Below are 15617 nucleotides of genomic sequence, written 5' to 3' on the forward strand. Positions count from 1 at the left end.
AATATATGACTATCAAATGGTATCTATTTTTTTCCCATTTTTTCCTTCTTTTCCCACCTTCAAGCAATTTGCTCACCCTCACCCCACAAAATAGTTTGTATAACAACCAATTTTACGTATTATGTAAAACTGAACATGATCATAGCTAACTAGAACACGTTCACAAGGTTTAATTACTTACTGCTAAAGAATAATATTACACATTAGAAGTGCCACGTCTGAGATGTCAGCCCAGCCCCTAATATTTTCAGTCTGTAATCAACACCTCTACCTGCAAAACACGGCTGTACTAACCTTGCCCTGAGGTGCTCCTAGTCCATTCACGGTAGAACTCATTACTTAGCATTAGTTATCATATGATTTATGCAATATCACAAGCACACTCAGACTCGTGAGAATTACAGCCAACACCATTTTTACTGCTATCAAGATTACTGTACCTTGGAAAGGAATAGTTTCATTTGCAATTACAAAACAAAATAATAGATGCCAAGACAAAGACACTATCACTGACATATTTATACGGTTACCTGTTGCTACATGGAAGGGGTGCCTGGAGAAAACAAAATGGTTGAAGGGAATGCATTGTTGGCTTCAATGACACCAACGTTTGCATGGGGTTTGTGTCTATGTTGTGAGAAACTTAATATATGTCAGGTCTTGTCCTGACAATGAGGTATAGGAACGAAGGTAGAGAGGGATGAAGAAGATTTTCAGACTTAATACAAGTAAATTTATAGAAGCAGAGCATCTTGAAGTTTTTGTGATGGAGGAGGAAAGAGTCAGAAGATGCTTGAATGTTACTGGCTTTGCAATTTTCTGGCCCTGTGCCTACAAGTTAATCAACTACTCATATACTCTCAAGGTGACCATCATTACTCACTGCAACTGCCTTCTAACCTGCTCTATTTCCATTTTTGCCCTCGCTCCCTTTAATCTATTCTCCACAACAGAACCAATGTGTTTCTTAAAAAATGTGAGGGGCGCCTGGGTGGCTCAGTCGGTTAAGCGTCCGACTTCAGCTCAGGTCACGATCTCGCGGTCCGCGAGTTCGAGCCCCGCGTCGGGCTCTGGGCTGATGGCTCGGAGCCTGGAGCCTGCTTCCGATCCTGTGTCTCCCTCTCTCTCTGCCCCTCCCCCGTTCATGCTGTCTCTCTCTCTGTCTCAAAAATAAATAAATGTTAAAAAAAATTAAAAAAAATAAAAATAAAAAAATAAAAAATGTGAATCAGATCACATCACTTACATGCATCAACCTTAATTCTGCAATAGCTTCCTACGACTTTTAGAATAAAGTCCAAACCCTTGGACGTGGCTTAAAAGGCTATTATCTGGCCCCTGTATACCTGTTTTGACCTTATTTCCTACTACTTTTCTCCGTGCTCCCTATGCTGGGTACACACTGGCCTCATTTTTGCTCTTTTATTTAGCTCTTTCTTGCCTCTGGGCCTCTGTGTGACCTGGAACTGCCATTGTGCAGGTAGGTTCCTTACGATGCAGGACTAGGCTCCAATGTCACATCTTCAGAAAGACTCCACTCCCTCTTCTCATCATTATTTTTAATCACACTCTCCTATTCTATTGTCCAGCTGTACTGATTGTTATCTGAAATTCCCTCATTTATACATCTGTTACTTGATAATCTCCCAGGTCCCTCAGTAGAAAGTACACTTTATCATAAAGAAGTGATTCATGTTTGACTTTCTCTGCGCTGTAGCCTCAAGTAGGTTGAACACGGTCTGGCCCATGGAAAAATTACAAAAAATAAATTAAATGGTTTTATTAAATAAATGTTCTTTAACACCAATTTTAATAAATAAATGTTATTTATTTACGTCTCAGGCTTTCGGCCTCCTCATCCATAAACGGGGGATAATCCTACCTGTGCCAGTCATTAGAAATAGAGTCTAACGTTTACTAAATTTTTACTATGTCTCAGGCACTGTGAAAGTCACTTTATACGCATATTCTTATTTACGATTATGCTTTCCATTTTACACAAAAGGCCACCACGTCTTAGGTCAAATAACTGGCCTAAGGACACAGGGCCATAGTGTGACGCAGGTATGACCCCGGAGCTGCCAGAGCTCAGAACGTGGGCTTTTTACCCACTACTTTATAGTTCCTAGAAAGATGCTTCCTTCCATTACAGCAAAACTAGCCTGTGCCCTCTTGCTCCCCCCAGCTCCTACTTCGTCCGTCCCGTGGGTCAAGTGAAGAAAGGTATTACATCCCCTACGGGGTTCTTTTCCAAGATGAACATCCCCATTTCTTTCAATCCTTCCTTTTTAAAGGATCCTCGCATCTCGGTCACGCTCCTCAGGCCAAACTCGTTTGACAACGTCTTTCTGCTCCAGAACTGGTCTTTTTAACTGGGCAAGTTAAGAGGCATCAGAGAAGTGGAAGCCAATTCCCAGGGGGCGAGGAAACGCCGACGTGGGAGTGTTGTGGTGCGCTGTGGTGAACACAGGCAGGCTTCCTGGAAGAGGTGATCCCTGAGCTCAAGTCCAGAGCAGTAAGCAGCGGCCAGCGGCTGAGGGCCGCTAGGTCGAGACAAAGGGTGGCGGACTTTAGGAAGATCAGGGACACAAGCCCAAATGGTGATGTGCTTGCACGCGGCGGAGCGCAAGGCGTTTTCCTAAAAGGAAGTTAGAATAGGCACTGGAGGGAAGCACAGTGGGAGGAACACTCAAGAAGTAAAACGCGAACTTACCCGTAATCTGGCTACCCGGCCTCCGTAGCCCGACTGCAAACGCCGCCACCTGAAGAGTCCAGTAGCCAAAGCAGCGGCAGGCTCATCCCAGATGTCGCGAGACTGAGCTGGCCTCGCGAGATCTGGCCGTTCGTCGTGACGTCTGGAGCTCTCTCCGGGGGCTATGGGAGGGCTCTGGCGTCCCGTATTAAGGACCGCTGCTGTCTGTGGCTGGCGTTGGAGTCACCCTGGGTCCCCGACCTGGGTTGCGGAGAGGGTACAGCCGTATCTCAGGGTGGGAAGAAATGGGACAGGAAGTGATGAGACAGGGCTGAGGTGGATTGGGACATGGAGGCGTCCGAACCCGGCCCGGGACCTGGCCCTGCAGCCGCCGCGGCGGCCGAAGAGCACGAACCCTTTCACGCGCGCGCAGGAGGAGGATTGGCGGCGTCGGAACAAGACGGTCCTCACGTACGTGGCCGCAGCCGCAGTGGGCATGCTGGGGGCGTCCTACGCCGCCGTGCCCCTTTATCGGCTGTATTGTCAGGTAGGCGCCAGTGCTGCACCCTGGGCTGTGCCATCTGGAGGGGCGGAGGTGCAGGACAGCTTCCTGGACAGCGATCGCTCCTCCGTGTCGTGTTGGAGGGATGTCTGAGGTTGCTCCACCAGAGAGGAAACAGGCTTTGAAAAGTGACTTGCCCAAGCTTACCAAAAAAAGTTAGTGGCAAAGTTACGGATAGAACCCACGCCCCTATAGTGATCGTGCTTATACCGACCACACTGCAGAGTGAAGTTTCCTATCTCTGAGCTACATCACCTAAAAGGTCCGCAGCCTATATACTCTGCCGTCCGGCAACCTGCCTTACCCTCTTGCTACTCACACAGATGTTCGCGTTTAAAATGTAAATTACGTTAGTACAGTCATTCTGTGAACCGTGTATGGTTTACCTGCGAAGGTTAACCCAGAAATGGGAGTATGCTTGTAACTTGGGCTTAAACTGGGAGTAGCGTTTAATTCATACAAAGAGGCATGAGGCTTCCCTCCACTGTTAATATATGACTGTAATGTGCTTACCCAGGGCTCTCTTTTAGATCAGAAACCCTAATGCAGTTGTTCTTCAAGTGTGTTTCCCCGGACGACCAGCGTCCCATCACCTGGGAACTTGGGTGCACATTCTTGGATCAAACTGCAGAGCTACTGAATCAAACTCTGGGGGAGGGGCCCAGCTATCTGTGTTTTAGTAAGTCCCCTAGCTGATTTTGATGCAGACTAATATTTGAGGACCATGTGCGAAGCCACACTTTTATTTATTTCGTATATATTCATATATATTCGTATATATTCTCCTTAAGTAGTTTGCTGCTTTGGCTGGTCATTAGGACTCCTAGTGGAGCTACTTTAATGAACATGTTAGGGCTCCCTTACCTAGAAATACTGATTAGGAGGTCTGGGTGTGGCCCAGGAATTTCTGTTTAAAAAACATAACACAGGTTAGAGCTACACATTATTCATTAAATGATAGTGATTCTCCAACTTTGTTGTGAGTGGGAATCATCTGAAGAGCTTTTAAAAAATCCTGACACTCAGGTCACATCCGGAACCACTTAAATCAGAATGTCTCAGAGTGGGAGTCAGGTATTAGTAATGTTTTAAAAATTCCTGGGTGATCCCAATGTGTACTATTTTGGGAATCATTGGCTAACTGCTTTTTCCTGCCAGGATTGTTAATGTCGGTCTTACTTTCCCTGTCCTTTTGGAGATTAACTTGACCTTATTTTTTATAACTAAAGCAAGTCAAAAGGACTTTTCAGTCTCCTAATATTGGCATTTATGTGGGTATGCAGTAGATTGATTCAAGAGGATGAGTGTAGAATGTGAATTAGTTTTCATCGGACGGCAGCCTGGACCTAGCATGAATCCCAGAACTAGCAGTTGGTTAAATCATAAGCAGAACTGAATCCAAAATATCAAGTATAAATCTCTGAAAATCATGGGGGTAGAAGGGGTCAGTTTTATTCTTCAGGGAATATTTAGCAGTGTGTGAATACATTTTTGGTTGTCACAACCTGGGAGGTGAACAGGAAGGGTGCCACTGGTATCTAGTGGGTAGAGTCTAGGGATGCTGATTGGTAAACATTCAGCATTGCACAGCACAGACACTCGCTCCTCCCCAAACCAAAGAATTATCCAAACCAAAATGCCCTTAGTTCCAAAGTTGTGAAACTCTGCTTTAAACTGAAGTGAATGACAGTATTTTTGCATGTGTGTGTGCAAATGCAGAGCAGGATAGGCAAAACAATTGTAATTTATAATCCTAAACTTCAGTCAAGTTTGATGTTAAGTTTCCAGAAGAGCATCTCTTTCGCTTTTGGAATCACAGAACTTTAGAGCCAAAAATAAAGAATTATATAAACAATTTAATACAGAGACCTCATTTTATGAGTATGGATAGTCCCCCAAAAGTAAAATGTATTTAATTCTTGGAGCTAGTTAATGGCAGAACTAGACTAGAGCCCAGGAAATATTTTCATTGCCCTTCTCTATTCTTATTTCTCTAATTATCAAGCTTGCAAATTTGAAGGATCTGTATTCAGAGACTTCCTGTCACAATATATTAAGGAATCTTTATTCAACTGATTCAGATTCTTCAGGAGTTACATCTTAAAACTTAAGCATTATAGCCCTCTCGGGCAGAAGAATTTACTTCCTAAAAAAAAGATAAAAGGCTTGCCCTCTAATACATCTTGTAGGTTCATAATGTACTTCAGTAATGTTGCATGGCAGCTGAGTACAGTTAGGTGACTTGTGTAATAAGTGGAAGATAGTAATACTGTATTTTGCTGGGAGTCTTCCCCTAGCCTCAAATTTGATATTTTTTTCCTAGTATAGTAACAGATTAATTATCCGAAGACCAGAATTCTGGCAACCTCACGCATCAGAAGAATGATGACCCTGGAAGTAAGGATTTTTATTTTTAAACATCTGTGATGATAAGGAGATAATGGCAATGAAGATAGGCAAGAAGAGTCAGGCACAAATATTCCTGATGTCTTAAGGTTTGTTGATTCAGCGGCGAAAGGGATCAGGTTCTCTGATTAACTGATGATGTTTATAAAAGCTGTACTATACAAAGAAGTACAGGAAAAAATTACAGAAACATTTATTAACGTGGCAGAACACTTGTGATGCTTGAAAAAAGCAGAATACAAAAGTGAAGCTACAAACTAATCTATGCCATAAAAGTGATGATATGGAAAGGGATCAGAGGGGGCTGTGGGTAATTTAATTATTTAAATAGTTTCATTGAAATGATAGGGTCATGGGTAATTTTTACTTCTAATGACTAATAGTTTATATAAAACACTGGCAATAAAAGGAAATAGGTTTTATGAAAAGTTAAGCTAAAATTCTGAGCTATATTACCATTGGTGAGTCAGCTTTCTCCCATATGAGTCATTTTTTTTTTTTTTTTTTTTACTGTGTCCAATACCCAAGTGATTACCGAAAAAAAATATGACTCTAACAAATACAGGCCCTTGACACCCCAGAGGTGGTCAAACCATTGATACATTCATAGGAAATGGGCAGTGACAGTATGAACTGGGATCCTACTAGATTATTAAATTGTTTTTAAGATTTTGTTTTTATCCCATAATCACCTGTAAGTATTGTTTAACATGTTCTACTTTAATATACTTAATATCTTTAATACCTAGACTACTGGTCTTGGAGGGTCAGCAGTAGCAGGTCATGTGTCGGACCAGATTGAAAACATGGTGCCTGTGAAGGATCGAATTATCAAAGTCACCTTTAATGCAGATGTGCATGCAAGCCTCCAGTGGAATTTTAGACCTCAGCAAACAGAAATCTATGTAAGTGATTAAAGTAGTTATGAAAAGATTACTTTTTTCATTGTAAAAATTATTTTATTGCATCACTGAAACTTTCACAATTTAGAGAACACTCATGTAAACATAATCTCAAAAAACTGATACTCCATTACTGTAATTCTTTTATTCTCACAGACTACTTTTTGACAGGGCCCTATCTCAATGTAACAGAATATACTTTAAGTTAAATGATACTGCAGTAAATGTCAGTTTGGAACAATGGAGAAGGTCCTCAGTTTTTATCAGAGTCGTATTAAGAATTCACTAAGAAATTTGTGGACAGTAATCCTGAGAGTAGGAGCAGCGGTGCTGCCGTGTGTAGCATAGCCTCAGGTATAGATAAGGGGAAAAAAAGGAAAATCATTGGTTACAATGAAAAGTAGTTTACTCATTTTTAAAAAATATTTATTTATTGTGAGGAGAGTGCACACGGAAGAGGGGCAGAGAGGGATGGAGAGGGAGAATCCCAAGCAGGCTGTGCACTGATAGTGCAGAGCCCTAGTGGGGCTGGATCCCAGGTGCACCGAGAAGGGATACTTTTGATATAAATTAAACTACTGCAGCCTCTGGGTGGCTCAGTTGGTGAAGTATCTGACTCTTGATTTCAGCTCATCACCCCACGGTTTATGGGATCAAGCCCTGCCTTAGAATCCGTCCTGAGTGTGGAGCCCACTTAGGATTCTCTCCCCCTCTCCCTCTCCCCCCCTCCCTCTCTCAGCCTCTCCCTACCCCTCTTCCTGCCTCACAAGCATTCTGCCTCTCAAAAAAAAAAAAAAAAGGATCCCCATCTCAGGGCTCTTGGCTGGCTCAGTGGGAAGAACATGTGACTCTTGATCTTGGGGTTATGAGTTCAAGCCCCATGTTGGATGTAGAGATTACTTAAAAATAAATTTTAAAAATGTGTGTGTTTGTGTGTATCCTTATTTCTTAAAAAAAATGAGAACCTTTGAAGTAACCATAATAAATAGTCATGTTCTACTTCAGAAAAGCTCTACTTTAAAAGTTTCCTAAAATCTTGACTAACTGGAATCCTGGAGGATTTAATTGAAATTATCTCATGAGCTGAGGAATAGCCAGAAAAGCTTAATTGTGACTCTTATTGGGAAACCCTTATAAATATTGGTGTTCCCGCATGTTAGTAAACATGACTGAATTCTTCAATGATTAAGGGTTTCATAGGTTATGATTTTGAATGTTCTAATTATATACTAGTTGTGCAAGATATTAGTGTCTGAAATGGTACAAAGGACAGAGAATCCTTTGGAAATTGATTTTTTTAAAGCCTTGCAATTTTTTCCAAATGTTTTTTTTCTTTTTCATGTTATTTATTTTTGATAGAGAGCACAAGGGGGGAGGGTCAGAGAGAGAGGGAGACACAGAACCCAAAGCAGGCTCCAGGCTCTGAGCTGTCAGCATCTGCAGAGCCCAATGCAGGGATCGAACTCACAAACCGCGAGATCATGGCCTAAGCCGAAGTCGGACGCTTAACTGACTGAGCCACCCAGGCACCCCCCAAATATTTTTGAGAGAGAGGGAGTGCATGTGAGCAGAAAGTGAGGGGCAGAAAGGGAGAAGGCCAGAGTTTCCGAAGTGGGCTGTGCACTGACAGCAGAGAGCCCAATGCAAGGTTCAGACTCATGAAACGCGAGATCATGACCTGAGGCGAAGTCTGATGCTTAATCAACTGAGCCACCCAGGGCCCCTACAGCCTTGCAATTTTAAAAAAATCTGTTCTCTCAAAAAGTGTATTAGTGCTTTTTGGTTAAATAAAAATTCTATTCAGTCAGTTTTACTCTGGTCAGAAGTTCAATTTACTCTGGTTGTAAGCTGAGTTTAATGTTAACCTCTTAAAAAGAATCTATATTGGTCATATAATTATGTTCAGGTATAAGTGTTAAGTCAGGCTTGGGCTATGATAGGCTTGGCTTTCCTTGGACATTTTTTTGTATTTATTTTTTAATGTTTATTTTTGAGACAGAGAGAGACAGAGCATGAATGGGGGAGGGTCAGAGAGAGAGGGAGACACAGAATCTGAAACAGGCTCCAGGCTCCGAGCGGTCAGCACAGAGCCCGACGTGGGGCTCGAACTCACGGACCGTGAGATCGTGACCTGAGCCGAAATCGGACGCTTAACCGACTGAGCCACCCAGGTGCCCCTCGGACATTTTAATTTGCAGATCATTGCTTGAAGACTTCAGATATATAAGAGGACGGTACACAATTAATGATTAATAGAGCACTAGTTCTTCATGGACATAGGCAAATAAAATTTAAAAACCAGATGTTGGGGTGCCTGGGTGGCTCAGTCAGTTGAGCGTCTGACTTCGGCTCAGGTCATGATCTCACAGGTTGTGAATTCCAGCCCCATGTCAGGCTCTGTGCTGACAGATCAGAGCCTGGAGCCTCCTTCGGATTCTGTGTCTCCCTCTCTATCTGTCCCTCCCCCACTTGTGCTCTCTCTCTCTCTCTCTCTCTCAAAAATAAGTAAAATGTAAAAAAATAAAATAAAAAAATAAAAAAAAAACCCATGTTCATGGGTAGTATCCACAATTTATTTTGCTGACCTTCGACATTATTAGATAAAATATTGTGGTCTGACGAATAGGAAAAATATGACTAATAGGGAAAGGAGGAGCTGTGAGATTTAAAGTATTGATAATGTATATTTTTCTTAAAACAGGTAGTGCCAGGAGAGACTGCACTGGCGTTTTATAAAGCTAAGAATCCTACAGACAAACCAGTAATTGGAATTTCTACATACAATGTTGTACCATTTGAAGCTGGACAGTATTTCAATAAAATACAGGTATAGCTATATGAAAACTTTTATGTATTTTCATCATATTCCATAAACTGGTTAGTACTAAACTTACTGCAGTGTTGTGTAGAAACTAATCATTTCTTCTAAACATTGAACTTTTTTCCCATTGCTTATAATAACTATGGTTCGTTGTTGAGACGATGAACCAAATGGGAATCTGCTTTTAACTTTAAAACAATTTTTGGTCTTAATTTTAAAGCAAAAGTCAATGAGATGAAAAGAGAATGTCATTCTGTCACAGAACTTAGTTTATATTTAATTGTATTTTTTATTATAATATTAATTGCAGTATGCTCACTACAGCCAAGAAATGAACCATTATTATTTGTATTCTAACAGAAACTAAACAAATACCCTTTATAATTTCTAGTGCTTCTGTTTTGAAGAACAAAGGCTTAATCCACAAGAGGAAGTAGATATGCCAGTGTTTTTCTACATCGATCCTGAATTTGCTGAAGATCCAAGAATGGTGAATGTTGATCTCATCACTCTTTCTTATACTTTTTTTGAAGCAAAGGAGGGACAGAAGTTGCCGCTTCCAGGCTATAATTGAAGTCAGCATCTTAAGTCCTGCTTCAGATTTGTGATTTTTGAAAAATCATGTATTTAGTCTTCTCAGGGGAGAAATACTTTACAGTAATGTAAAGCTATTTTAAATATTATATAATGCTGTGTTTATTTTTTCAACTAATTTACCCTGCTTAAAATTGAATGAACAGTTTCAGCTGTCAGTCCTAAGGAATCCACAGGCCCATTTAGAATGTAGGACTATTCAAAACCAGAGAGTTTGATAGGTAATATTAAAAGAAACGCTTTGTTTCTTAAATAAGTAGGCACGGACTTCATGGTTCAGTTTATTAACCCTTCATACTTGTAGCACTGAGTACTTTTATTATTCCCACAGTTGTTTTAGGCTCCAGGCCATAACTTCTGCCTATTTTTGTTATTTCTAAAATAGTTGGTTACTACTTTCTTTTCTTGTGAACCATCCTATTTTAAAAGCTCACAATGGAAGAGGAATCACTGAGTCCTAACAGCCTGCCCAGAGATTACATTCTGATTTCAGATTTGACTCTCTTTTTCCTTTAGGATCTAGGCCTATTTTATATTCTGAGTACTGACTAATTATTTTGAAATTTCAGCATCATGAAAATGAAAGAAAATGCATAAATACGTTTACTAGGATTCTAGTATTTCCTGTGATAGTTCAAGTCCTTGAATGTTAAAATGTAAGTGTGGGGTTGTGAATAAGTGTGAACTTACTGACATCAGAAGTTCTATGAACAGACGTGTAAAAAAGATGTATTAAATTGTTTTAATGGTAATTTTTTTATCATTGTAATTTATGACATAAACGTACAATATATTCTGAATGTTTTCAGTAGCGTTTGTTTCAAATAGAAATATTAATTGCAGTAAAAAGGGGAGAAAAAGATCATTTAGTATTATAAAGAACCATATTTAAAGGCAACTTGATACAGAGTCCAGTGACCTCTTCACAGTACCTGAAATATAAACTACAATCATCAAGGCTTTTACAAGTCCTAATTCTAAACAAGTATTCTTTATTAAAAAAAAAAAAAAAGTAAAAATTGACTTTTACATTCAACTTTAAATGAAGGCACTCAATAGTTTACATAATTATTTTGTAATAAAATAATCTTCATCTACTCTTATCACAGCAGTGTGAGGATTTCTTTTCTAAATGTAGGAAGGCCTGTGAAGCCTAAGATGTTATAATTAAACCCGCTGGCCTAGGTACAGTGAATTTTTCTTCTGAAGTTTCAAGTGAATATACGTTATAACCAAGTTGTTTCAAAATAAAGCTTAAGCTGTGGTCAGGAAATATAAATGTTACTCTGGAACTGTTACTCTTCTGTTACTGCAGAGGAGAACTGTTCCACCATGGTTCTGATGTGCTGGTAGGTCTGGTCTTCTGGGCCTCCAAGCTGCATAGGAGAGGTGACACCTCTAAATGCAGTTAGTGAGCTGGTCACCCACTTCCACCTAGTGTAAGAAGAAGACAGCCGGCCTTCAGCCTTTCCTTCTCTTTCTCCATTCCTGGATAACGAGAGACTCACAACCTAATGCAGAAACATGGGAATGTATTACTTCCATGGAGGAGGGTGTGAGGGGAATAAACAAGGTTAATGGGCTACTGGTGGCCACACATTCATTAGTAAATAAAATGGTATGATTAATACAGCATATAGGAGGAATCCAGGCCTCCCTGGATGAGCAATGAGTGGGTTCTACCACTCCTTAACTGTACATAAAAGATACATGTCTATTTCAGTGCTAAGAAGTTTCTGTTGATCATTATTTTTGTTAGCATTAATATTTCTATACCATAAACCAACTTCTACATTCTAAAGATTATTTTTAGCTAATAAGATTACAAAGATATTTCATTCCAATTTGAGTGACTGAGATGAGCTTTTGTACTAAGATTTATACTCAAAGTGTCAGACTCAGATGGCCTTTACAAAATGTGAATACTAAACACACAAAGTGGCAGTTACACAGGAAGTCTGTAGAGTGGGCAATAGAAGTTGTGTCATTGAAGTCTACCTCAACAGTCACTGTGACTTTGGGCTCCTTTCTGGTGATGAACATCAATTTCTTCATAAACAGCTCTGAAACAAACAAGCCATCGTGGCAAAAAGGTTATATATCAAAGTACTACTTTGGCTTTAACTGCCAACACCTTAACTAAAAATCTGGTGCTGTTTTAGGTACTCAGTGTGTATCAGTGAATAAAAACAGATCTCTGTCCTGAAGCTTACATAATAGCTTTCTTAGAGCCTAATGCTGTAATTCCCTTGCATCTTATAAATATGTATTTCATATAACCAATTCATTTTACTTGTGACTTAATGAAAAATGTGGCTCAAACTTGAACAGTTTCCTTTCTGCCTATAAAAAAAAATTGTATAGTTTTTCCAGGTTTTAAAACATATAAAAATATTAGTATTTCCACCTATGTTATTATAGTCCAAACACCTGGGCCACTTTTTTAATGTTTATTTATTTTTGAGAGAGTGAGAGAGACAGAGCATGACTGGGAAAGGGGCAAAGAGAGAGGGAGACGGAATCCAAAGCAGGCTTCAGGCTCTGAGCTGTCAGCACAGAGCCTGACACACAGGGGTTGAACCTGCAAACCAAAGGATCATGACCTGAGCCCGAAGTCAAACGCTTAACCGACTGAGCCACCCAATCTCACATTTAATATCTGTTGCACTGTCATATCTACTGACAACAATTTCCTAATTAACTAGAATATATTAAACTTAACTTCCTGTTTGGATGCAATTTCTAATTCTTTAAGCTACTAATACATTCAGTGATACTTTATCAAGCAGAATGACCTAGGGAAATTTTGCAACCCTACATTAGGAAAAAAATTCTTAATGAACTCCTAAGTCTGTTAAAATTCATAAATTATACTAAAATGGATCACTACATTTGTGGTTTAAAACCAGGGGTCAGGTTCTGTGCAGACAAGCTCAGAGCCTGGAGCCTACTTCAGATTCTGTGTGTGTGTGTGTGTGTGTGTGTGTGTGTGTGTGTCTGCGTCTCCACTGCTAGCGCTCTCTCTCAAAACTAAAAACAAAAATTTTTTAAAATAAAGCCAGGGGTCAAAACCTCAAATGTTTACACATGCCAGACAGATCAAATAAATGGGCATAGAGGGCCATTTGGGGCCTGGTGAACTACACAGCATACCTTGTCTTGAGGAGGCAGCTACTATTCAGCCCCAACCTATTGCTAGCATTTATTTTTTTCAACGTTTTTTTTTTTTTTTTTATTTGTTTTGGGACAGAGAGAGAGAGAGCATGAACGGGGGAGGGGCAGAGAGAGAGGGAGACACAGAATCGAAACAGGCTCCAGGCTCTGAGCCATCAGCCCAGAGCCTGACGCGGGGCTCGAACTCACGGACCGCGAGATCGTGACCTGGCTGAAGTCGAACGCTTAACCTACTGTGCCACCCAGGCGCCCCCCTGTTGCTAGCATTTAAAAATACTGGCGTTGCCATAGCATCAAAAGAATCCAAAGTCCAGAATTGTGTTTTTTGTTTTTTTTTCTTTTTAACAATATCCCAGTTTTTAACTTTTGGCAATTAATTTTTAAATGCATGGTTTTAATTCCACATGGGTCAAACAAAACACAGCTGTAAACAAGATATTGCCTAAAGGCTGCCTGTTTCTGAACAACAGTTTCCATAAACTTGCTTTAATAATTTTGGGGGTAAACTGTCAGTCAAAGTATATTAAAGTTCTAACGAGCCTACCATCACATAAATATATATACTCCACCAATATGAAATCATGAAATAATGGTACTCCAAGGATTTCAACTTAAAAAGACTACACTAATCCATTTTAAGCACATTGTTGACATATAGTGAAGACTAAAAACAAGTTCTTATTTGTGATTAGTCAAAGAACAGTTCAAATAATCCATCAATGAGGTGTTACTTATGTCACCAATCAGTGAATATAGTGTCTTTTTCAAACTAGAGAGAACCTTTCTCCCAAGGCATCTGCAAGGAATCCACTAATGTACTTGATGGTTCCAGTTATTTCTTAATGTGCAGCCCCAGCATTTTTATTTTTTAGTCACAAGGCTGACCACAGTAAGACCATTAAGAGCAACAGTCTCCAAGGGCACCTGGGGGGCTCAGTCAGTCAAGCGTCTGACTTCGGCTCAGGTCATGATCTCATGGCTCATGAGTTCAGGCCCTGCACTGGGCTCTGTGCTGACAGCTCGGAGCCTGGAGCCTGCTTCGGATTCTGTGTCTCCTTCTCTCTCTGCCCTCCCCTGCTCACACTCCTTCTCTCTCTCTAAATAAATAAATTAATTAATTTAAAAAAAAAGAGCAACAGTCCCCATAAAATCTCATAAGTCATTTTTAATAAGATCATTATTTTCTGCCAAGACCTAAACAAAGTTAAATATACAACCAAGCCCCGTTTAGCTCTGTTACTGAAGGGAACCAAGACAAAAAATAAATTAATCATTTTGTAAATGACTTACTCTGTAGTGACAACAGGAGCCAAGGGATCAAACTCCATTACCTCGTAGTAATTGGGTGGTTGGAGATCATTCTCTGCCATTGCTTCAGGCAAAACAAAACAAAAAGCCCACCAGTAAACACACATTGTGCTTTTCAAGAACACATACACAATTAATAATCTCTTTATGATTGCGACTTCAAACATGAGACCCTACGAAACACTGACAGCCAGAAACAAATACAACTGGTGTTCTAATGCTACTCCCAAGTACAACAAATCTATAGAGAACAAAAGGATTTGCAAACTTCCACTAAAGACTCCTTTCCCTCAGCATTTCAAATACAACATTCAGCACAACGGAAGCATTTTTTATAATCGAATGTCGGTCATAATGATATGAGCCATGAATTTACTTCATGGAGCTTAAAGAAGCACACTGAAGTCCTAGTGTTTCCTCTCTCTCTATTTTCAATCAGCAGTAAATCTCCGGCAGACTCCTATACTCTTACAAGATCCCTTATTCAATGCAAATAACAGGTCTCAAGTACCTGGGTGACTGATGGGCAAGGATGGCAGTCTCTGGCTTGATGGTGTTGCTGGAACGTTCTGCACATTAACTGGCTGTAGTAGTACTGAATTTGAATATTCTGGAAACTGAAGAAAACACAGTACATGTTCAAATAAACATTCTACATTAAGTTTTTTTTTTTTATTATTTACATTACCAGGCTTCTAAGTGGCACTATTCCAACTACCATATCCTCCCAACTGGACAAGAATTAGAAATTATGAACTATTACTTTTTTAGGTTAATAACCATTTATAACACTTATTACTTTTCTCTCTGGTTTCATGCCCACTGCACCTCATTTCCCATATAAAATGTAAAATTAACATTTTGCTTTAAAAAAAAAAAAAGAATTGTATGGCTCAGTCTAGGGTCTGTTGTTTCACACTAAAAAATCTCAGCCTCAAACAGGAAAATAAATCTTTACCCTACAGAAAGGCATAAGATAACAGCACCAAATCAGTACTGATAAAGATTAATCTCCTAATCTTCCTCATTCATTTCATGAATAAATCTTGGGCACCTACTAGGTGCTATAAATAAAACAGGCCAAATCCCTGCCCCCTTGAAGCAAACAAATGTAAAGAGATGTTAGATAGCAAGTGCTCTTAAAAAACAAACAAAAAA

At 39.9% G+C, this 15617-nt stretch overlaps 3 protein-coding genes across 11 annotated transcripts in view; 1 reads left to right on the forward strand and 2 right to left on the reverse strand.

Annotated features, from left to right (window-relative positions):
• STXBP4 (syntaxin binding protein 4) overlaps positions 1-2804 on the reverse strand; it is a 179138-nt gene extending 176334 nt beyond the window's left edge. For all 5 annotated transcript variants that reach the window (XR_005797464.1, XM_040497083.1, XM_040497085.1 and 2 more), the window contains exon 1: positions 2714-2804. The gene's annotated coding sequence lies outside the window, so the exon portion shown is untranslated. The remainder of the gene's footprint in view (positions 1-2713) is intronic.
• Positions 2805-2827: 23 nt separating this feature from the next.
• On the forward strand, positions 2828-10774 carry COX11 (cytochrome c oxidase copper chaperone COX11). Its single transcript, XM_040497092.1, has 4 exons — positions 2828-3239; positions 6410-6565; positions 9264-9389; positions 9775-10774. The coding sequence occupies exons 1-4, from the start codon at positions 2877-2879 to the stop codon at positions 9955-9957; spliced, it is 828 nt and encodes a 275-aa protein (XP_040353026.1). The 5' UTR covers positions 2828-2876; the 3' UTR covers positions 9958-10774.
• The window catches only part of TOM1L1 (target of myb1 like 1 membrane trafficking protein), a 49215-nt gene continuing 44303 nt past the window's right edge, over positions 10706-15617 (reverse strand). For all 5 annotated transcript variants that reach the window (XM_040497088.1, XM_040497090.1, XM_040497087.1 and 2 more), the window contains 4 exons: positions 14971-15076; positions 14442-14523; positions 11976-12040; positions 10706-11488 (listed from right to left, as the gene is read on the reverse strand). In XM_040497088.1, the coding sequence (XP_040353022.1) occupies positions 11977-12040; positions 14442-14523; positions 14971-15076 (252 nt within the window). In that variant the 3' untranslated portion in view covers positions 10706-11488; position 11976. The remainder of the gene's footprint in view (positions 11489-11975; positions 12041-14441; positions 14524-14970; positions 15077-15617) is intronic.

The sequence above is a fragment of the Herpailurus yagouaroundi genome, unplaced genomic scaffold, assembly GCF_014898765.1.
Source record: "Herpailurus yagouaroundi ecotype Mexico unplaced genomic scaffold, PumYag 189, whole genome shotgun sequence".
NCBI lineage: Eukaryota > Metazoa > Chordata > Mammalia > Carnivora > Felidae > Herpailurus > Herpailurus yagouaroundi.